General features: G+C 49.8%; 1 protein-coding gene across 1 annotated transcript in view; it reads right to left on the reverse strand.

The window, feature by feature from the left end:
• Nucleotides 1–901: 901 nt before the first annotated feature.
• LOC149991991 (neuronal acetylcholine receptor subunit alpha-7) overlaps nucleotides 902–23,892 on the reverse strand; it is a 57,601-nt gene continuing 34,610 nt past the window's right edge. Inside the window, exons 4-10 of the mRNA XM_090263592.1 lie at nucleotides 23,032–23,141; nucleotides 13,103–13,182; nucleotides 9,185–9,352; nucleotides 8,026–8,220; nucleotides 7,006–7,092; nucleotides 5,770–5,879; nucleotides 902–2,631 (exon numbers count right to left, since the gene is read on the reverse strand). Of these exons, the coding sequence (XP_090119718.1) occupies nucleotides 2,107–2,631; nucleotides 5,770–5,879; nucleotides 7,006–7,092; nucleotides 8,026–8,220; nucleotides 9,185–9,352; nucleotides 13,103–13,182; nucleotides 23,032–23,141 (1,275 nt within the window). The 3' untranslated portion in view covers nucleotides 902–2,106. The remainder of the gene's footprint in view (nucleotides 2,632–5,769; nucleotides 5,880–7,005; nucleotides 7,093–8,025; nucleotides 8,221–9,184; nucleotides 9,353–13,102; nucleotides 13,183–23,031; nucleotides 23,142–23,892) is intronic.

Consider the following 23,892-nt stretch of genomic DNA (forward strand, 5'->3'; position numbering starts at 1 on the left):
TTATTCAGATGGTCAAAATAGGAACTATTTTTGTTCGCTTTTTAATGTTTTTCTGTACAAAATACAAAACCAAAAAGGCTTTTGTCAAAAGGAAAAAATGTAGTAGGGACCCATTTTAAGACAACAATAAGAAACGAAGCATTTTCTTTATATATCAAAACACTCTACTTGTTTCTAAAGGTAGTTTAATAGAAAAAAAAAAGGAGAAGAAAAAGAAAGAAAGAAAATACTGTGTGTTGCTCATCCCATGTGGAATGAGTGGACTCTTGAGGACTTTCTTGGCATGATGCAGGGATGGCCTTATTTATCAATCTTGTAAACAAGGGATCCTCTCTGAACCTGCACACAGGTGCTCACACACACGCGCACAGCACGCGCAAGTCGCCATCTTCCCCAGTGCAAACAAACCCGTGTGCCTTGGCCAGAAATGAGTGAAATAAATGGTTGGAGAAATGTGTGTGACTTCTTTTGCTCTGAAAAATCTAATCTTAACTCCTGATGTGCCCACCTCAGGAATCACAAGCACATTAAAGATCCCAGGGCTCAAAGCCTTCTGCACTTCTGAGCTCTGGGCAGTCACTGGATGAAACAATAGAACAGGAAATATTTTCTTGTGTCTCCCTCTGATATTATTCAAAAATAGGAAAAATGGGGAGAGGCAAAGGGACTATGGTCAGCTAGACAGTCTAAGGGGTCACCACGTAAGTTTAAAAGTAAAGTTTCCTTTGCTTTCAAAACACATGTCACACAGCTTTCTGGGCTGAGCTGGGTGGAGAAGCAGTGGGGAAGCAGGTCCCCAAAAGCCAGGCAGTCAAATTACTGTTGGCCTGCCAGCACCTCCTGCTGACCACAACTGCCTATCACCCAGGGAAGCCATGGGCCACACCATCCCCTCCACACAGGGAGCAAGAAGAGGTCCCAAGCCCTGCCCCATGTCCCGGAAACGGAGAAAAGGCATAGAATGCTTTCATGTTATATTGTGCGCTTGCTTGGATCCACAGGTTTCTAAGACTAACCCACCCCTGTGCGTAGGAATACATCTAAAGCATTCTTCTTAAGAAATGCACAGATGGCTTAATTCAGCTTTAGATATGCCATTGGGCGGGTAATTCTTTTTATTTTTTTTTTATCCACACTCGAGGACATTTTTCATTGCTTCTAGAGAGAGAGAGGGGAAGGGAGAGAAAGAAACATTGATGTGAGAAATCTCCATCTGTTGCCTCCTTTATGCACCCAAACTGAGGATTGAACCCACAACCCAGGTATGTCCCATGGATGGAAATCGAACCCTCAACCCCCTGGTTACTGGACGATGCTCCAACCAGCTGAGCCACAACGTCCAGGGTTGGGCTGGTAATTCTAATAGAACTGCACTGTCCTTTGGGTTTTGCGGGATAGAGCAGATTCACTCAACTCCCCATTGTCAGAGGCAGCATAGTTTGGGGTTGCCTGAATCTATAGAAATCCGCCTGACTTGGCTGGGTTCTGTCCTCCCTAGACAAGGCAGGGTGGCAGAGATCAAGCTGGTAAAAGGATCACTTACAAGATCAATGACGTCTTTCTCTCTTTTTAAACGTTGAAACAGCATAAAACTATTTCTGCCAACTGCCTTTGGTAAATAAAATCTGAATTGTAGAAAAACCAGCCCATTAGGTGGTGAGCTTTAGCCTGGGTTAGGTCTGTTTCCTTTCACCAGTCAGTTATTGGAATGGATTAGTGAGTGGGGTTTGTTATTATTGGAAGTAGAACCAGTCTAGTCTGGTGCACAGGCAAAAGCAGACGTTGGACTGTCACACAAGTGACATGCAGGCATGCAAAACCAGTGTGACGGCCCCCCTGGCCGTGTGGCCACCCACCTCTCAGCGGGGCGCACCGGGAAGTGGGGACGGGCAACAGGACCTTGCAGGGGTCCCGCTGACCGGAAGGCTGTCCCAAGGGTATCCAGCAGCCCATCTGAAAGGATTAAACACAAACGTGCTGACATCCTGCGCCTGAGAGTAACAAGAAAACGAACCGACGCGCCTGAGAGCGACCCAGCGATCGCGCTCCCCCAAGCCAAGGTCGCCGCCCGCCTGTGCGCGCCCTGCCCACTGGAAACCCGGGCGGTCACGCGAAGTCTTTGGACACCGCCTCCACGAAGTTGGGCGCCGACATGAGGATGCCGATGGTGCAGAGGATGGTGAAGACTGAGAAGGCCATGAGGCACAGGCGGTCCACCACGCAGGCAGCGAACTTCCACTCGCTGCACACCGCCTCGCTCTCGTCCTGGCCGCGGAAGCGGTTGGCGATGTAGCGCACCTCCTCCAGGATCTTGGCCAGGTCCGGGTCCCCCTCGGAGGGCGGCCCGCCGTGCAGGAGGTGCTCGTCGTGCGCGTGCGCGGGGGAGCAGGCCAGGCGGCCGCACACTACCCCCGAGTCCGGGGTGGGGGCGCAGTGCACCCCGTCCAGGCCGCGGAAGCCAATGTAGAGCAGGTTGCCGTTGGAGGCCGGCGGGCCGGCCACCGCGCTCATCTCCACGCTGGCCAGGCTGCAGCGGCGGGGCTTGTGCTGGCACGCCGGGCGCACCTTGTCCTCCCCCGGCCGCTTCATGCGCAGGAACCAGGCGCACCAGTTCAGGAGGATGATCCTGGTCTGGGGAGACACAAGGGAGCATAAGGAGCGGCCGGGAAGCCGGCACCCGCCGACAGAACCCGACAGGACCTGCCCTGCTTCTTGCATCTGGGTTGGAAGGCCCCCCTCATCCCCCTGGGGAGGAGCTAAGTTCTCTGTGGGGCACAGGGCAATCGCAGGACGAGAAGCCTGTCTTGCTTGGAAAGCCCTGGGCTGTGTGAACAGGGCAAGTAGCTGTCCCTCTCTGATCCTTATTTGACACCTAAGAGATTTTATTTTATTTTGCTTTATTACATCGAATTGTTGCTCCACTTATCTATGCATTCATTGGTTGATTTTTGTACCTGCCCTGATGGAGAATGGAACCCACAGCCCTGGCGCATGGGGACCACGTTCCAACCAACTGAGCTACCTGGCCAGGGCACCCCAGAGAGTTTAAATTTACAAGGGCAACCCAGTGACATCTATCAGATGCCGCTGAACCGCTAGCTCGAAGGGGTTCAAAATGTAGTATCAGAGGGTCACACCCCTTTTTCATCGATGTCATATGGCAAAGTGGGTTTTGAGTTTAAAAGGAAGTGCAGAGAAAGTCAACCACGTAAAAAAGAAAATGAGGGTAGCACACTACTCCCAAGATTGAAGAGGCGTGCCGGGCCTACAGGTGTTACATTGTCAAGGCTTATTAAGTTCTTTGGACCTACTTAATAAATAGGACTGTTAGGTATTTCTTTTGCGCTAGGGGCTCTATTGGAAAAAACACACACAAACTCTCAGACATTAAAAACGTATTAACCAAGGGAGTTGAGGAACCTCCAACCTCAGTCATTAGGCTGCAAGGAAGCGGAGTAAGTTTATATGCATGAAGACACTTTGAAAAGTCAGAGGCGGGAGTCGTCAGCCTTTCTGGAAAGGGTCAGATGGTACATATTTTAGCCTGTGGGCCATGATGGCTCTACTGATATGAGGCAAAATCAGTCACAGACAGCCTGAGAAGGAGCAGGCATGCCCGTTTTCTAATAAAATTTCATTCGTAAACGTGCTTGGTGCGCTGCGTGTGGCCACAAGGGTCAGAGTTTGCTGGCCTCTGGTCTGAAGTGTTTTATAATCATGCGTTGCCCAAACACACAGAAGATGCTGCAGAGAAACCACATTTGCTTTCCCCTCTGATGGAAAGAAACATCAATCTGGGTGATGAGAAGCATTCTTGCAGGCCTGTTTTAGACAAGAACCCAAAAAGCGGGCCCCTTCCCCTGAAAGGATCCAAATACTGATTTTTATTTCCATTTTGGTTTATGATTGTAGGCAGGTTCCATCGGCCACATAATAGGCACATTTTCCATCTGTAAGATGTGCATTTCATGTCTGCTGCACTCCCTTGGTAATCATTTTTCTGCCAGGGACAGGCCGTGAAAAGAACAAGAAAGGACGAGAACAGTTTCACTGCACCTGTGAAGACAACCGTTGGTCACAGCCGGTGGCCCTCTATATCCTGCCCATGGCCCGTGATCACCTGTCTCCCGACCCTCAAGGGCTTTCCACGATCGGTAGCAGCAGAGACATTGGTTCCACATAAATCTTCAGGCCACACTGGCCCCTGCCCCCACGAGGTTCATGAGCCATGTCACATCACTTGGGCCTTTTCAGGCTCTGTGAAGCCCATATATGCCCCCGTTTTACAGATAAAGAAGTTGAGGTTTCAAGAGGCTAACACATTGGCTCGGTGTCATAGGATGAAGTCTTCCAATTTATATAGACTTCTGCTGCCTGCCTGTGAAAGGCCCTACAGGGTTCCATTTCAAACTCCCGTGACTGTAGCCCAAACCCACCCAGAAGCGCATTGGGCATGAGTGCGTCCAGACCAGAGGCAGCGGCGGGCCTCAGAGCTGAGCAGCTGCACCAGCAGCTTCTCCCGCCACGTGGGGGGCTCTGTGCATCCCTGGGGGCACGTCTCAAGCTAATATGATCCATACTGCCAAGGTGATTATGAATTCATGGCCTGAATCATTAGCCTTCGAGGCTAAACCATCTCAAAAGATGAAATTATCCTCTTGGCACTTATCAAACTGTGCTCGTGACCCCTTCTGTTAGGTTACAGCTTTGTTTCTGGCTGTGCAAATGTCACATAATGCCACCGCGCTCCACAGCATCTTCTTCATAGCAGCTGGTCATAATAAAGGTCCCTGGGAGGCTGTTTATGTTTCAAATACACTTGGAAAGAAAGGGAAACGCAGCGTGCTATGTAAAATGACAGCGCAAGATACAAGCTTCATATTTCATTTGCCGCTATTGGTATTGGCATGTTCTTGTGGTGAGAGGCAAATAATTATTGCTGTTCATTAAGATTTTTCTGGAACAGTCCAGAGCAGCCAGGTCATTAAAAATGGCGTGGTGCCTTTTTGTCTCAATTCCCTTATTTTTATGTCAGTCCAAACATAGGAAATAAGAATGTGTGTTGATAGCTGCATAAACAAACACCAGAAGGAAAACAAGGGAATTACAAGAAATGTAGCTTTCTATCTTGCAACCGCAGTTAGCCTTCTGAACTTGGACGCAAGGGTCTCTAAAGACAGGCTTATTTTTACATGTGAGGGCTTCTTCAGCTCCCAACTGTCCCTAGGCCACCCTCTCTCGACAGGAAGACGGGATGGTTTGCAGGGCCCAGGCACGAAGCAGGTGGGGACAGCCATGGCAGGCGCTGGGGCAGTGAGCGTGACCTGGGCTAAGGGACAGGCTGTTCAACGCAATGCTTTCTTTCCTATCTGTTTCCTGTTCTCCCATCCCCTTTCCCACTGGCGACTAGCTCACTCTGCTCACTGTGCAGGGGACCCAACCGTGTGGCCCTGTGCTCATCTGGCGGTTGTGTGCAGCTGCCACACAGTTCTCTGTAGCGCATGTGCCAAAGGTAGCTTTCAGGTCCCTGGCCAGCAGAGACACAGGGCCGTCAGTGGGAGCCCCCCCCCCCGGGGGTCAGGGGGTCAGGACCGTGTCGCCGTCCTGCAGGCAGAGCTGTGCAGGCAGGTGCGATCACAGCAGAGGGACAGCGCTCGCTTAGAGGACGCTAGCTGTTGGTGGGGTTTTTAAATCAGGTAAGTGTCACGGTGTCTCTGCTGGGGAGGGGCCCTGCCTCACTGCGGCAGGGGCCGAGGGGAAGGGACGCACCCACTTGGGCATCTTGCCACCGTCAGGGTCGTGGTGGTGGTACTGCAGCACGATGACCGTGACGACCACGGAGAGGCCCACGATGATCATGGTGCTGGCGAAGTACTGGGCTGCAGAGAGAGTGGGCGCAGCATGACTATGGCGGGACCCGGGGTCAAAGGGTCACACAGCTGAAATGTCAAAACACAGGTCAAGGCCAAGAGCATTCCATCCCTCCGGACACGGGCTGTGGATCGGCCATGGCTTTCCCCATTGGCTCGTCAGCCAGGGCAGGGCCTGCCCACTGCCCCACAGAGGGCAGTTTCCACTGTGAGTCTCTATTGAAAGCACTGGGTCAGAAAGTGGAAGCAATGGTGTCAGACCATCAAGTTCATGAAGCCTGGGGGTGTCTGTGCAAGGCTCCTCCTTTCCCAGCTATGCCTGGGTAACCACTCAGGATGCAGTCAGGTGGCCTGGGCCAATGGGAGTGATCATGGGAGTGATCACAGGTGGCACTCCTGTTTCTGTCCTGCACTGCCAGAGAGGAGTGGGGGCTCTGAGGCTGAACCTAATACCCCCTGGCGGAATGCTGGCTTCCTGGCTTCACATCTGGCTGGGAGGGCTGGTTCCCTGGCTGGAATAGAACCCCGGCTGCAGTGGTGACTGTACCAGATCCGAACCAGTGTGCCTCTGAGCACCCCTTTGCAGGGTCCTGCATATTCCAGCCCACGGAGGCTCCTGCACCAAGTGATGCTGTCTCCTGTTTCTGCTATCCCTCCCTGGGCAGAAAGTCACGCCTTAGATCTGTCCTGGCCCAAGCATATTAGTCTTGCTCACATGTCCTCGCGTGCTTCAACTTTATACAGAGACAGCGAGTTGTCCTAGGAAACAGTGGCTAAGAATGAAAGTGTGTGCCCGTCCCATTTTAACAATGGGTTTGTGAGAAAACAGTGATTCAAGCTACAACGATGAATCTCACATGGTAAAACCTCTGGCTCCAAAACAAGCATGAGGGGAATTAGGGAGGAAGGGGGCACTTCTGCATCTGAGAGCCAAACTGCAAAGCTGGACTCCCCGCTGCCCTCACCTGCTTCCAGGTGAGCGGAGCCCTCGGACCACTCTGAATAGTTACAAGCCACCTCCTCACGGCAGACACCAGGTGGCGCTGCAGCTCTCCATGACCTTGCAGGACGCGCGTTGCAGGAGCCTGTGCACCTGTAAGCTCAGGTCTCCGAGAGGAGCCGGGCGCTTGCTTACCTATCAATGGCACCGAGTCGGAAGTGGCAGGCATGATCTCAGCCACCAACAGCATGAAGACGGTGAGAGAGAGCAAAACTGTTATCCCTGAAACAAAAACACGGGGCGCCTGAGACAGACCAATCATAAGACCTCAACCCATCTAACAGGGGGCCCTAACGGGAGATTCAAAGAACTAAAAAGTGTCTGGGGGAAGGGAGTGGTGTCTAAGCCATGCCCAGAAGCAAGTGCCTGGTTTTCTGTACTTATGGGATGGGCAGTTCTCTGGGGACAGTCATGTCATTTATCAGCGTTCCAGAGAAGTCCTTGGCGGAGTTAAATTTAAGAGCCAGAACTTTAGAACGACACAAAATGAATCACTGGAGTCATCATTAGTATCTCTCATTTTCTTTATGACATTAGTATTGAGAGGCAGTCTCATTTGGCAGGAAAAAAAAAACCCAGCCAATTTGAAGACTTGACTTTGCTACTTTCTAGCCGTGTGACCTCGGACGAATCACTGCACGTGCCCCAGCCTTGAATTTAGAAGGTGCGGACTTGAGAATGGTTTCTACATGTACTAAGTTTGCTCCCTAGTAACTCCGGGAATTTGAGAAACTCATTTCGCCATTCTAAATTTTTAATGAGACCTTCCTATTGATGACCCTAAGGAATTACACTGTGTAGGGCAATTTGATAATGGATTAAACTAAATTATTCCCTGCACACGGTGCACGCTGGCTAGTTGCCGCCAAAAAGCTGAACGGGGTAGCAGGAGGGGTGAAACCCAGACCCCTCAGGGAAGAGGGGGCCCCTCCCTGGGGTTCCCACGCTCCGCGTAGGATCAGAGGGTGCTAACGGATCTCAGGAGGGCTTGACAGCCACACAGAGCGGATACCAGGAGCGTGTGGTTCAGGGCGACGACCCGGGCTAGGCGGTCAGTGTGTAACTTCTCCCCGCAGCGTCTGCGCGCCCGGGGCGCTGTCCGCGGTGCTGAACTCCGGCCCGCGCCCTCGCGCCCCGTCTCAGAGCAGCGCTTACCGAGGGAGATCTTCTCCCCGGAGTCTGCCGGGAGCAAGAAGACCAACAGCGCCAGGGCGGAGATGAGCACACAGGGGATGAGCAGGTTGAGGCCGTAGTAGAGGGTCCTGCGGCGGATGGTCACGGTGAAGGTGACGTCGGGGTATGGCTCCTTGCAGCACTCATAGAACTTCTCGCTCCGCTTGCCCGGGATTCCTCCGTGGGGAGGGGAGAAAAGGAGGCATCGTTCCAATAAAATTACCTTGCCTGTTTATTTTAATGCGTATCACACACAAATCTAACGATGGAGTTTATGTGCTAAAAAATTGGGTAATCAGTGTTTGAATAAACACCTCCTGTCTTATCATTGAGTTGTTTGGGAGTACCTTGGAGATATTCGAACAAATTAGCAGAACTGTGTGATGGACTGGAATTGCATGTGCTACAGACTGAATCTTTGTGCCCACCCCCACCCCCCGATTCATATGTTGAAGGTTACCCCTCAATGTGATGGTGTTCGGAGGTGGGGCCTCTGGGAGAGGATTATCTCAGGGGGGTGCAGCCCTCAAGAATGGGGTTAGCCCCCTATGAAGGAGACACCAGAGAGTTCACAGCAAGAAGAAAGCAGCCATCTGTGAACCAGAAAGCTGCCCTCACCAGACCCTGAATCTGCTGCCACCTTGACCTTGGACTCCCAGCCTCCAGAACTGTGAGAAATAAATGTCTGGTGTTTATAAGCCACTCAGTCTGTGCTCTTCTGTTCTAGCAGCCGAGTGGACTAAGATACCATGATTATAAACAATATATTGTAAACTTTACACCCTTATAAGTGTAATTATTGTTTTTCTATTTAAAATCTTCCAATGTAGGTCCCCATGTAGGACCTGCAATTTGCTGTCCAGTGTGATTTTAGGAAGAGAGTAGATTGGAATGATATTGGGATGCCTATACTAGCACCAGATCATTTGAATGTTTCTTACTAAGTTCCTCCTGGGAAGCACTGAGCTTTCTAATTGCTTTTGTTTCTAATCCTATAGCTCTCAATAAATCACGGAGAATGCCACGGGGTGCAATAAATACTCCCACTGAAAGCAGAGTGGAAAATCCCAAACTTTTAAGCAAGCGCAGGGATAAAGCAGTTTCTCCCAGGCAGTGAGCCTCGTGTCTCTGCCGGGCTTACCCATGAGGTCCCATTCTCCATTCGGGATGTAGCCGCTGATGTCTGCCTCCTGCATCTGGAGATCCAAGGACCAACCCCCATATGACCAGGACCCAAACTTCAGTTGGCACTGCTGCACGTCAAAGGGGAACCAGCGCACATCGATGTAGCAGGAGCTCTTGAAGATGCCTATGTGGGCAACGACACCACCAGAACATGTGTGTGTGCATGCGTGTGCATGTATGTATAATATATCATACATATAGACTATAGTAATATTATTCAGGCTTTGAAATGATGGAAATTCTGCTATTTGCAACAACACGGGTGAAACTTGAGGGCATTATGCTGTGTGAAATAAGACAAAGACAAATACTATATGGTATTGCTTATACATGGAATTAAAAAAAGAAAGTTGAACTCATAGAAGCAGAGTTGCATGGTGGTTGCCAGGGTATAAGATGGATAAGTTTTAAGGGTTTAATGTACAATATGGTAACTATAGTTAATAATATTGTATACTTGAAATTTTCTAAGAGACTAGATTTTAAGCATCCTTTTAACAAGGTCAGTATATTACAATCTGTCAACTGTATCTCAATAAAGCTGGAAAAAGTTAAAAATAAAAAGGAAAAACACACAGCAATCTCTCAGTCTCTATTCTCATGTACTGTTCACGATACACACTACCTGCTCTTCATGGGGTGAGAATCCTACTCATCCAATAAAGAGTTGGTGAGTTAAACAATACATTCTTTACGATGTTCTGTGTGTCTTTTTAAAAATCCTCACCCAAGGATATATATTTTTTAATTGGTTTTAGAAAAAGAAGAAAGAGAGAGAGAGAGAAACATTGACATGAGAGAGAAATACTGATCAGTTGCCTCCTGTATGCACCCTGACTGGGGATCAAACCTGCAACTTTTTGGTATGTAGGACGATGCTCCAACCAGCCGAGACACCTGGCCAGGGCTGTATGTCTTTCTGATTGGTGCTTTGTGCACAGATTCTCTGGCCTTCTTGACCCCCTCTTCAAGAGGAGGCAGTGTGGACACCGGGGCCTCTGCATTGAGTGTGGCCAGAGAGAACCTGAGCTCCTCCTGCCCCTCCAGATTGCAGCTAGACCTTCCAGAATAAGCTGGGTCTTTCTTTAAAACGTCTCCAGCAAAGGGCTCAGCTGAAGCTTCACTGTCTTAACATTCAAGACAGCACCAACCTGCTCTATTGAAGACTGCTCTGAGGGATTTCTGTGTAAATAATTAGAAGTTCTGTAAATGTGCTCTTACCACGCACGTCTTCTAATTCTACTTAAGAGAAACGTGAAGGATGCGAAAAATCCCAGAGGAGTCGGTAAACATGAAGATGTACTTACAAGCAGAATTTGAAAAGTGTGCACGTGTGTGTGTGTGTTCGGGGAGTGGCGTGAGTATTTCCCTTAGGTTAAAAATTGAGAAAACACTTGGTTATCTAGAAATATATGTAGAGGATAATTGTAAGTCAGTTGAATTCTTGGAGTGCCCTCAAAAAATTAAAAATGGAACTGTCTTATGACCCAGTGATCCTACTTCTGAGAATATATCCTAAGAATCTGGAAACACCAATTAGAAAGAACATAAGCACTTCTATGTTTATAGCAGTGTTACTTACAATAGCCAAGACCTGGAAACAACCAAGTGCCCATCAGTAGATGAGTGGGTAAAAAAAGCTGTGGTACATTCACACAATGAAAGACTATTGTGCTGGGAAAAGAAAAGGAACTCTTATCCTTTGCGGTAGCATGGATGGACCTGAAGTTTATTATGCCAAGTGAAATGTGCCAGGCAGGAAAAGACAATTATCATATGATTCCACTTATATGTGGAATCTAATGAACAAAATAAACTGATGAACAAAATAGAGCCAGAGGCATGGACACCTGAAACGGACTTTTAGATCTCAAAGGGGAGTGTGTGTGGGGGGAGAGGGGGGCAGGAAGAGATTAGCCAAAGCACATATATGCATGGCCCATGAACACAGACAACAGTGTGGTGAAGGCTGGGGGCTGAGTAAAGTGGGGAAAGAGGAAGAAATGGGGGACATCTGAAATACCGTCAACATTAAAAAAATAAAAGTAATCATGGCCAGCAGATATGTAGAACCATTACAATTCAAAAGAAAAAGACAACACAATTGAAAACTGGAAAAAATAAACATTTCAAAAAGAAGAAGAAGAAGAGAATGGGGACTAAGAGGTTTAAGTTGAACAGGCAGTGCTTGGGCACCAGCAAGAGTTTCTGCTGAGAAGAGTGATTCCAGGCTGGAACAAGCTAGAAGTGGATTCCCAGGTGGCAGGTCACCAAGAGGCCACCTCAGCAAGTGGTACCCATGTGCCCTGCCTGCCCAGAAGGACTGGAAGGCTGTGGGAGGCACAATCGCTAGGGTCCCAGTAAACTTCTGCTACCAAATTAAAGAAAAACATTGACTGTTGGAAGGGACTCAACAGCCTTGCAAATGTGGACCCCACAACCAAGCTGGGAAAGGATGATAAACTTCCAGCCCCCTGAGTTCTTTGAAATACAATTGCAGTGTTTCATTCAATGTTCATAGGAGCCTGGGAATCATGACAGATGATACCCTCCATGAATGGGCTAGAACCCCCAAGTCCACGGTGCTTGTAGAAGACGAACTGCTGTAACTGAATCATTCCACTCCTATGAAATGATCAGACAAGGACAATCACTAGTGGCACAGAGCAGGTCAGTGGTAGCCTGGGGCTGGCTGTGAGGATGGGGGTGAACTGCAAACAGGCAACAGGGATCTTTTGGGGGTGACAGAAAATGTTCTGAAACTAGACTGTGGTAAGAGGAGCACCACTCTGTGAATTTACTAAAAATCGTTGGCTCGTGCATTTAAAATAGGTGGATTGCGTGGTATGTAAATTTGTTAAACATCAAAAAGAAAAAAAAGCTGTTAAACATGAAAATATGAGATGGGAATAAACCCAAGTTGCTATTCCATTACTGAGTCTCAGTTTCAAAGCTTGTGCCTGGAACACATGGTGCCTGCACTTGGCTGAACGGGCAGAGAAGTGCCGGATTGGACTGTGCTTCGCTGTGCACACACTGCCCCGAGCCCCACGCTCCACACACGCCTGCCCATCGGCATGGGGGCTCCGCAGTGTGCGGCACAGTGCCCTGTCCCGAGCGGGCCCTGGGGCCACGGAGGCGAGCCCTGCTTCCATGGGGAAAGACATCATTGGTCTTCAAAACAGTCTGAGACACCATATTCTGTGAGTGTGTGTGTGAGTGTGTGTATGGAATGTAGTGTGTAGTGCGGTGTGTGGTACACGTGGTGTGTGAGAGTGTGTGTGTGGCGATGATGAGGCAGTGGTGGTTGCAGATTGCTCGGGAGCAGAAAATTAATCAGTCACCGTGGGGAGAAGACACGCCTGGAAAAGAGCATCTAACAAAATCATTTAAAGATTTTTTTTAATCCTGTTACTATGCATAGGCCACAAAGCCATGTTTCAGAGCCATGGCCCCTTCATGGAGCAGCCCAGGGCACTGTGGAAGGATGGGCTGGTGAGAACAGAATCGACCCCAGGAAGTGGTTAACCATCGACTGGCTAGGAGAGAGGAGAGACATTCAGAAGTGAGTCACTAATGAGCTCCCTGTCGAAGCCACCTTCTTGGGTATCTAACAGGCAAGTGCTCCTCAATGCCTGTGCTCAATAAGCTAGCTCTGCACATTCACCGTCTTGCCACGAACACCTGGAGAGCAGCACCTGGACAGCAGCACCTGGACAGCAACATCTGGAGAGCAACACCTAGAGAGCAACACCTGGAGAGCACCATGTGCCCCAAGTTCAGAGCTGGCCCAATGGCTCATGGGAACACTGTCAGGACTGACACCGCAAACTCAACTTGTCTCACTGTAGGAGGACCAAGGACGAGATCTTACCTGGAGGGAGGTACTGGCAATGCCCAGAAGAATTCACTAACACGTTGGTGTGGAACGTGGCGTCAAATCGCTCATCGGCACTAGAAACAAGAAAAGGATTTCGTGAGCTGACACTGTCCCCCGGTGCCCTTAGGTCTGTCATTACCATGCTCCAAGCAGCTTTGAGAGGTGCTTCCGTTTGCTGTCTGGCCACCTTGGCATCGGTCTGAGAACATGTTTTGCAGCTGACCCAAGAGATCTCCACAGAGACAGGTTTGAAGGGGCCAATAACCATCCCCATTTTGCATAAATTGCTTTTTTTGTCATATGCATCTGAAACGAAGTTCTTAGCAAAAATGAAACCTGAAGACAACTTAGGAAGACATCGGCAGGTGGGAACTTCCGTTCTTTGCACAGGAGGTAAGAGTGGGAGGAGCATACCGCCTGTGTCACTGGCCCCGAGGACAGGGATCCTGCCCTGCTGTGTTCAAAGCTTTAGTTCCAGTCCAGGAAAGGGCCCTTTATGGGACGTGCCTAACAATCTTGAATGAGTGAAGCTGCAGCTGCAGGAGGCAGCTGGGCGTCAGCTGGGCCCCAGAGCAGTGCTGGGCTCCACGATTCTCAATGACAGGAAGGAGGACAGGTGAAAATGGCAGATTCAGGTACCAGTGTTAAATAAATGCACCCTTGTCCCCTCTCCTGTCCACGTTCAGAGCCTCCTGCAGCCAGGAGTTATCGACGTGAATAAGTGGGGGAGAGACACAAACCAGGAAGGAAATGCAATTAATGCCAAGGGACCATACAACCCATGTCTCTTATTTTCTGTATTATCTGTCATCTGGGACATTGTGGACTGGGTGTGTGTGTATGTGGGGGGGGACTGTCCCCTTTTCTCACCTGCCAGGGTAGCCAATTCCTAGAGATAGTAAACAACTTCCTCATGAATGCAATTCAAATACACAGCCCACACCCCAACCGTCTCCTTTATTGGGGTCTCACATTCCAGGCCACTATCCACATGCCCTCATCCCCCAGGGCCATGTGCCTGACAGCTAAGGGCAGTCATGCCCCAGAGTCTGCTGAAACCATTCAAAAGCCAGTCCCAGCCTCCTGCCCACCTGCTTCTTGCCCATGTCCCCTCACTCCCTCGGCTTCCTGCCTGGCCCTGGTGCTTCCCCGTGGGGCCCTGCCTGACCCGGACCTCCTGATTCTAGGGAACTCTGAGTATCATAAACGTCTTCCATCATGACAGTCATGTCTCACCACGTCTGATTAAAACAAAAGTACTCTCAAAACACAGCCCCTACACATTAATTTTAAAAAGCAAACTGTCTCAAGAAATGTAGGCAGCTGGTCAAGATGCTAGTGCCTCAGAGTAAAGCTGCATTTATTTTAGCATCCAGGGGAGCTTGAGTAAGGCCTTCCCATTTTCTACAGAGCCGGAGGCAGCCTTTTCTATTCCTTGGGGTCTTTAAGTGGAAAATTCAGATCAAAAGACAGTTGAGAACAGCCTTCGGCATGACAGATGCCATCGGCGACAGACTCAGAAAAAGATCCAAGGAGAGAAGTCAATAAAAGGCATGAAAATTTACTTCTTAGAAAAGTCATATCCTCCCCAGAATGGAAGAGCAGAGAGAGAGAGAGAGGGAGAGAGAGAGAGAGAGAGAAAGATTGATGTGAAACAGAAACATCAATCTGTTGCCTCTCACAAGTGCCCCAACCAGGGATCGAACATGCAGTCTAGGCATGTGCCTGACCAGGGATCAAACACTCAGCCCTTTGGTGCAGGGTTTGGCGCTCCAACCAAATGAGCCATGCAGCCAGGGCAAGGGCATATTGTTTTTAAAAATCTTGTAATAAGAAAGAAAAAAGGCAGCGAGAAACTCTAGGGGTAAAAATCTGTATGAGAAAGTCCTGGTTTGAATATGAAACAAAAATCTGATAAAGCTTAAAGGAAGAAAGAAGAGAAGAAGGTTAAAGAATAATCATAAAAGAATATGATTAATTATGATTAATCATAAAAGAATATGATTAATTATGATTAATCATAAAAGAATAATCATCGGAGATGAAGAAACGCAGCCTCCCCTTACTTCCAAACACACACAGAGAAGGAGAGAGAAGGAAGTGGACTGAGGATGGAAATCGTTGCTTGATAGGAGTCTATACCCAACTTTTTTTTTTATTATTGATTTGAGAGAGAGAGAGAGGAGAAACATTGATATGAGGTTGATTGGGTGCCTCCTGCACACACCCCAACAGAGGATTGAACCCACAACCTAGCTATGTGTCTGTGTGTCCTAACCAGGGATCAAACCCGCGACCATTTGGTGCACAGGACGATGCTCTAACTAACTGAGCCACCTGGCCAGGTCTGTACCCAACTGTTTTAATGAGTCACATTACAAACGGTGACTGGGCACTAAATACTGAACATATGGACCTTTACAAGCTCCCTTCAGGTCACACCGTGATGTTGAAATCAGGTTCTCTGGAACCCCCAGTAACTACGGAGGTGCTTTCTGAAAATGTCTGATTCCCAAATTTCCTTTCTGTATTTAAAAACTTCGAATAAAAGCTCAAACACACTCAAGTGACGGTTTATACATTTGTAACTCTTCCGAGACTACCCATGTATTAAGTCATGGGGCCCGCTGAACTCATTTTTTGGGGGAAGTTAAACCCAAACTTCTCTTGCCATGAATGTGCATATATTTGCACCTCTTGCAAGGGAGTCACCCGGTAGGATCGCAGATTTGCATTGCTCTTTTAGAAAATTGATATTTCCGCTGATAATTCCAGCACAGAACCTACACCAGGCTTGGCACGTGTTCCCACCACTGCACCAGCAAACACCCAAAGGGGGAGGTGGGCACAGCGCAAGAGAAGCCTAGTTTTGCTTAATTTACACTTGGATTCTTCTCATCTGGTTTTTACGTTTGCAACGGAGACCGCGACCGTCTGTTAGATCTGTGATTCGATTCTGGGAGGAAGAAAAAAAAAATTCCTCCCAGCTCTTCCTGTACACAATTGGATCAATTTAATTGAAGAGACCCTTGAGATTCTAAGACAAATGGGTCAAAATGAGGTGAAAACCTGTTGCCACTAGCAACGGCTTACCTGTGTGACTGATTTCTCAGTACGGTTCAAGCAACGCAGGAAATTGAGATAAATGAAATGGCACCGATGTCATTATCAAAATGCAAATCTTAATATTCATGATGCCAGTTGTAGGGTCCTTCCCCTTGGCAAATGTTATACATGTAAACTTTTATAATAAATGGGTGTCAACACCCCTTTCTCTCTCTGTTTCGACCATGAGGGCCGGAGATGTGGCTTGCTTGAAAAAGTGCGCTGTTGCTAAAAGTTAAGTCTGAAAACAGCTTTCTGAGGCAGGGGGTGCATAGGTCCCTCTACACATGAGAGGCCGAAGCCACTGCCAGGACCTGGGAGGTGACAGTCAGCACTGCTGACCACGCTGCTGGGACCTTGCAAACGTGGAGATTTCCACCTCAGGCGATTCCTACCCGAGGCCTTCCATGCGTGCTTCCCAGCAGTTCCGATGAAAAAGATCAATGATCATGGAAGGCAGTGCCTGTCCCCTCTGATCTAAATGTAAACATAATTGCTTCCAGACCCCTTCCCACGATGCCTGGCTCGGGAGTCCACAGCCCCACCTTATCTGGGTCCTCCCTCCACCAGATGTCAGATCGCTAGTCCTGCCAAGTGGGACTCAATGAGGGGCTGGTGCATAGCTGCACTTTCTCTTTGTCCCCCTGAGTGTATATATATATATATATATATATATATATATATATATATGTGTGTGTGTGTGTGTGTCCCCCACTTTCCTAAAGGTAGAACACGGTTTCAAGGCCTCTTGGTCTTTGATAGGCCCAAATAAACCTCTTTTCTTCTTTTAAATGTTTACATTTTTAAATTGATCTTAGACAGAAATAGGAAAGGGGAGAGAGAGATAAACATCAATATGAGAGAGAAATACTGATTAGTTAGTTGCCTCCCCAACCAGGGATTGAACCCGAAACCCTCTGTTACATGGGGGCCACACTCCAACCAACGGAGCCATCCAGACAGGACTAAAGTAAGTTTTAAAATTTTTTGATTGAATTTATTAGGTGACATTGGTTCATAAAATTATATAGTTTTCAGCCCTGGCCAGGTGGCACAGTGGGTTGGAGCATCGTCCTGTACATCGAAGGGTTGTAGGTTCGATCCCCAGTCAAGGCACGTACAGGAGGCAACCAATTGATGTTTCTCACATCGATGGTTCTCTCTCTCTCTCTCTCTCTCTCTCTCTCTCTCTCTCTCTCTCTCTCTCAAATTAATGAACATGTTCTTGGGTGAGGATTTTAAAAATAACATAGGTTTCAGGGGTACAATTCTATAACACATCATCTGTATATTGTCTTGTGTGTGCACCACCCAAAGACAAGCCTTCTGTCACAGTAGTCATTCTCAGGGACCCCCAAAGCAGGATGAGGGGGAGGGGAGGGCTGACCTTGGCCCCCACCCTTGGGCTGCACGCCCCTCCCTGCCTCGGCCGGCCGATGATGAGGACTGAGCTTCTCATCGAGTTCCTGTCTCATGTATTTATTACACAGACCCTTACGGTCACGTTGGCTCTGTCTGATGTCACTAAGATCAATAAGCTCGTTTCCAAAGGCTGTGGTCTTGGGCTCGATGGGTCCTACAGCCCTCCCAGTGCAGAGTGGGGGCTGCCCGGTGGACAGGCCCTGGGTCCCCGGGGAGGCTGCTGGCTTGGACATCCCCATGCAAAGTCTTTCTAGAAAACGCCACCCATTGGAGCGCCTGACCCTGAAATTCTGCTCACTTGCTTTGCACAGCGGCTTGCATGTTGTCATTCCAAGCTGGCTGACAAGGGGTTCGGTCGAAGACAAGTTGGATGTCAGATGCTCAGGAAAGACCACCAAGAAGCCATGGGAGGAAAATCAGGGAGAGAGACAGGATCCCACGTTCCAAAACGAAAGACGAAGGGCTGAAGCAGGGGAGCCCAGAGCAGGTCAGAGAGCCGAGCCAACTCAGGGAGAGGGGGGGAGGAATTGTTCTGCTTTGTTTTGCTTATAAAAACCCAACCCAAGATGTGTAAAAGCACACCAGAGGCAGGCCAGCCCAAGGCCCCTGACACTCCAGACCCAGACACTCTGCTGTGTGACCTGGGGCAAGTGGCCCACGTCTCTGAGCACCAGCTTCCTGCCCTGATAAATGTGGATGCTAATACTGACTTTGAAGCCCTGGGGCACTTTGCAGAAAGAGTGGGACCAACCAGAGATGCTAAGGCCCCCTGGTGACAGTGCCCGTTGGTGCCGACAGCCCCAGACAGACAGGTGCCTGGGCTCCCAGTGGCTGAATGACACACAGGTTCGCCTGTCCTCCCTCCCTCGACCTCACGGAGATGCTACAGGAAATACTGGAAGCAGAACATGCCCACTGCCGCAAGCCAGGAGGCGTGCACAAGCAGAGAAGCACAGTCCTTTCTGAACATCACATCACCACGGGACGGCTATCAGCCGATAGCAAGTCAGAAGGAGAATGTGAATAAGTATTTTCGTAATTATTCAGAGCAAAAAAAAAAAAAAAAAAGGAAACAAAGTTCTCCAAAGAGCACAAGAGCCTCTCCCACTTCACTCCTAGTAAAAGTGAAGACCTCTGAGACTGGGCCGCACCCTGTCCCGTCTCTGACCCCCTCCCCCCACGTGGTCAGGCATACTGGCTCCCTCTGTTCCCGGGACAGACCCAGGAGACATGCTTCTGCCTCAGGAGGATCAAAAACATAAATTAGAAAAAATGAAATAAAACTACAACACTTGCACAAATAGAAAATGAACATGTGCCCCAGATGTTACATAAGCCGTTAGTTCATGATGGAACCGGCCAGGCACCCAGCGCCGCTGAGCTGGTCTGGTCACAGAGGGATAAACCCACCAGACACAACACATATGTCTCTCCAAGGACTGGAACCATCCACATTAGCCTTGGTTTTCTAGAACTTACGGTGGTGAAAACTTGGGCAATGACCACAACAGACTGAGTCCACTGTGAACTCAGATAACCTAGGAGGTGCCTGTGAGCATGTCCCAGGGCACCGGTCATTGTTCTCTGTCATTTCCATTGATCTGCTTTATTTGCAAATCAAAGATATTCAGGCCTTTCCCTAAGGGCCTTGTGCCTTTGGGGGAACCTAAGACACCTGGTAAGAAAACAAATTCTATTTCACTGGTGACTCATTGATTAGCACCAGATGAGCCCTCACAGGCAGGACCACACCACACCTGGGTATGTCCTATATGCATCCCCCGCTCCCCAGATGCTGCTGTCAGCTATGGGGTTTGGTACCATGTGACAGAGAGGACCGCATGCTCAGAGCCAGATACAAGCCTGCAGACGTGCAAACGTAGTTGTGCATGGGCAGCAGGAAAGGATGGCTGTGCTCTGGCTCTGCTGGTTGGAGCATCGTCTCATACACTGAAAGGTTGCAGGTTCGATCCCCAGTCAGGGCAAGTAAAGAGAGGCAACCTATCAATTTCTCTCTCTCTCTCTCTCCATCCCCCCCACCAAATCAATAAATGTATTTGCATCCCTGGGTGAGGATTGAAAAGAAAAAGAAAAGAATGATTTACACCCCAGTGTCCTAAAAATGCAGAGGCAACAAAAGCATCTTCCATACATTCATCAACAAAGATCAACAAATGTCATGATGGGGTTTTCTGACTGAGCAGCTCAAGAATGGAGAAGCTCAGAGAGGCAGAGGCAGCTGCCCGCGGTTGCACAGCACAGGGGCGGCCCAGATGTCCTGGTCCAGGCTTTCTGGCTACCGATACCAGCGAGGCCCTTCATTCTGTCCAAAGGGGAGAGCCGTGACAGGCCATCCAAACTGCCACTCATTTGGAGCATCATGGCGTTCAGAAAAGTCCTTGAACCTCAGGCTTAAAGTAAAGCAGAATGAAGCAAGCAGTCAGCGCCTGGCAGGCGCGCTTTCTCCGCGCTCATCCTCTCATCGAGCACCCCGGCCAGCTGGCCCACAACGCCAACCTTGCTCTCCATCCATCAGGGAAATAACGCAGCCCGGCCCGGCCCCGATGCCGAGATGGCTGGTTTGCAGGGACCCAAGCATGGAGAATGCATTATTGATACACCTCACAAATCATTATTGGCTCACGCTGGGACTCCAGTGTCCAACTGGAACGGAGCGAGGAACGTGATGGGCATGTTGCGATGCTTCACCTGTGCCGAACCAGGGCTCCTTTCAAGGCCACGGCCGACCCGGAGCGATAGCATGTCCCCTCCTTAGGGAACCCCCCACACACACACACATTAACGAGACTTCATGTGAGTCCACAGGGAGAACACACTGGCGAGTGCCTGGCACCTGGCGGAAGGAATTAAGCCCGACATTTCTCCAAATCCCCAGGAACGGAGTATCTGAAGGTCAGGATCTCATTAAATTCAAGCTGGCTTTGCTACTTCCTGTGTCCGTTTTTGGATTCAGTCCCAGTTTCCGATTTTCCAGGTGGCCACCAGGATTTCTGTGCATGTCTTCCTTCCCTGGCTCTGCCCCTTCATGCCTCCCTGTCCCTGCCTCCTGCGTCCTCCATCGCGTCTGGGCACAGATGTTTATTGAGCTCCCTTTAGGGGTCTGGGAGAGGTGGCAGACTTGACGTGCTATGGGGGACTGGAACCTTTGCCTGTGACAACATGTGACAAAGAGAGTCAGCTGGGGCCTGGTGGGGACAGGGGGGCAAGCTGAGGTCCGAGGCATGTGACATGGATAAGCCTTCCATGCCGGGAGGAGGTTCCCTGAAAATGTGTGCGGTAGGAAGGAGTCAGGCGCCCTCCCGGAGGAGCTGAAAGCTAACATCTGGCTGGCGGCTGGAGAGCAGGTGGAAGCAGGTGGGAGAGGAGGCTGCAGGGGCCCGGCTGGCCCACCGGGGGCAGGGCAGTGTCACCTGTATGCGAAGGGACCCCAGTGGCTGGCAGTGCTCAGGAGATCGCTGAGTCTGAGTAAGGGTTCTGCTTTTTCCCCTCTTAGGGCCTTTTTTTTAAATCCTCACCTGAGGATATGTTTGTGTTTTTTTTTTTTTCCAATTGATTTGGGGGAGAGAGAGAGAGAGAGAGAGACAGAAACATCAATCAGTGGCCTCCCCCCCCCCCCCACAATCAGGGACAGAACCTGCAACCTTTTAGTGCCCAGAACGACCCTCCAACAACGAGCTGCCCGGTCAGGGCCCTCCTACAGGCTTTAGCGGACGCGCTTAGCCGAGTGCACCTTTCAGCCACTACCTTCCTTCCGTTGTACAATAAGTCCTCACCTGACGTCCTCCATGGGTTCTGTGACTTTAAGTGGAACAGTGTCTAATGAAACCAGTTTTGCCCTAGGCGGGTTGATAGAAACAAGAGTTAAAAGTTCCTAGAGCGTTCCGTCCGTGTTGGAACGAAACTACGTAAATGGAACATTATCCAGGAACCTGCTGTAAATGTCTGTTTTGGTCTTTATCCCTCCCCTGCCCCCCCCCCCAAATCTTTCATCTCATTTCCTGTTTCACAGTTTTCCTTTCTTAGAACGGGATGGCTAGTCTCCGCAGAACATGCGTTCACTTCCCTCCCTCCCTGGGCACCCTGGGGAATTGGGGGTGACTTTTCTTCCCTTGATCGGGGCTGGTTCCCTGCCTACTCTGGCCACCAGCACGTGCTGAACAGGCTGAGGGGCCCTAACCTGAGTGTCTCAGCGGCCTGGCCACCCCCTGGGTCGCCTCGGGGCACACCAGCCACTGCGCTGGGAGACTCCCACTCCACTTGGAAAAGGCTCAAGGTGACAGACCTCAGGAGAAGCCACGCCTGCCTCCACCTTGATCTTGGACTTCCAGCCTCCGCGAGAAAACTGATTTCTGTGAGAAAATAAGTCTCTGTTGTTTAAGTCACCCAGGCAGTGGTCACTGGGGTCCATGTGCCTCACGTGGTCACTAGGGGGTCACTGCCTGTGACTCGTCTCAACTAATTTAAAAAGCCAGAGAGCAACAGCAGGTCAGAAGGGGACGGCCTCCTAGGGAGAGGCCCACTGATTCCAGAGAAGCGTGCTCGCCAGCAGGAAAGGCAGAAAGAACGAAAGTCGACACAGGAAATGGAACCAGCCAGCCTCTGGGAGCTGTCGGTGTGGGACAAACAGGTCGCAGGTCCCGGGGGTCACCGTGCAGGCAGAACCGGAGGCTGCAGTCATCACTACCATCACTAGGAACTACTGTATCCTCTATTTAGCTGTTTATCACATTATAGACCTTGCAACGAGATGCTCTGAATTCCCTATGCAATGTAGCAAAGGATTTTAATGCTTCTGGAAACTGACCCCGCCTGGATACCTGCATTTGCGGTATCTTGACCTCAGGAGAAGGACTATTAAACAGGACTGCTACCTGTCTTTCTTCTGTCAGCAGAGGGACAAGCTTCCAAGGGCAGCGAGAGGAGACAGCCCGTGCCCCTCGCTCAGCCCTCTCCCAGGTCGCCGTGAGGGCTGAGTCCAGACAGCAGACTCCAGTCGTGCCTCCCATGGGCCAGTCACTTCTCCTGCTGTGACTGTAACAGCTGTCATTCGGGGCAAAGTAACACCGTTGGGGAAAACGCCTCAGCATCAATATGCACAAAAATACCTGCGCATCTATAATGCACAGCCCCACGGACGTGGCCATCCTAGACAGTGCACTGGGGGACGTGAGCCTACATGCCAATGAAGAGGACACTGGAGAGGGGACAGAACTGCTTCTCAAAGGCCACTTCCGAAGCCTGGCTGGGGGGCGGGGGGACCAAGGGTCCCAAACGACAGACGGCGTATCAGGCATATCGACAAAATACTCAAACGCACTTGATCATTCACCGTGGGCAGGAACACAGTCACTTCCCCTTCCGCCCTGCGTGCTTACCTGTTATAAAGGAGGATGTCTGGCTTCCAAATCTGGCCGTCTGGGAAACGCACCGTCTTCACGCCCGGGTATTCCGACAGGTTCCACTGTAAATAGTGATCTGTCCAGGACTGACACACACAGACAAGGACGTTGAGGGCACTTGGCTTCCTCGCTTGCCAGGATCACTTCTAGGAGGCTATTATGTAAGCTCAGAGCCAAAAAGAGATCCCGACATTTATTTACATAATTGAGTTGCTAGCAATAAAATATAAAGGCACCGGGAATTAAATAATCCTTTCCAAAATGACCACAAATGGCATAAAAATCGTGTTTCAGGTCTTGGCTGTCACTGTGACCACATTGAGAGGGAAGCATTCAGGTTAATTCCAGTCCCTCGCACGCCCCGAAGTGCCCCCTCCCTGACACATGGCTGTGTTCTAACCAAATGAATACATGTTTTGCTTTCAAAGTTTTCCATGTGGATGTTTTGTAAAAGTAAATTCACTTATTTCAGTTGAAATAAGAACCAGGCTGGAGAAACGAGGAATATTTATTTCCACGAAACAGCTCTGTGAAGGGGGAAGGGCTCAGAAACGTCTAAAGGGCTGGTTTGGGGGCTTGACTTCTTATTTTCAGGCAGTAACAGCGCTTCTGAGGCCACGGCCCCCCAAAGGCACACACTTGGCCTTGGCGGGAAAATGCTGAATCAAGACACAAGGGCGCAGGGAAGGATCGGGGAATATTCATAAACACACGGACACGGAGTGCATCTCCTGGGGGCTGGGCCCGAAATTGGTTTCTGAGTGACCTTTGCCAGAGGAAGGCCAACGCCTGGGCTCCTCTGTCCCAGGACCGCACACACCAGCCCCGCCTGGGCCA

This window comes from Furipterus horrens, unplaced genomic scaffold (genome assembly GCF_987537825.1).
Source record: "Furipterus horrens unplaced genomic scaffold, mFurHor1.1.pri manual_scaffold_16, whole genome shotgun sequence".
NCBI lineage: Eukaryota > Metazoa > Chordata > Mammalia > Chiroptera > Furipteridae > Furipterus > Furipterus horrens.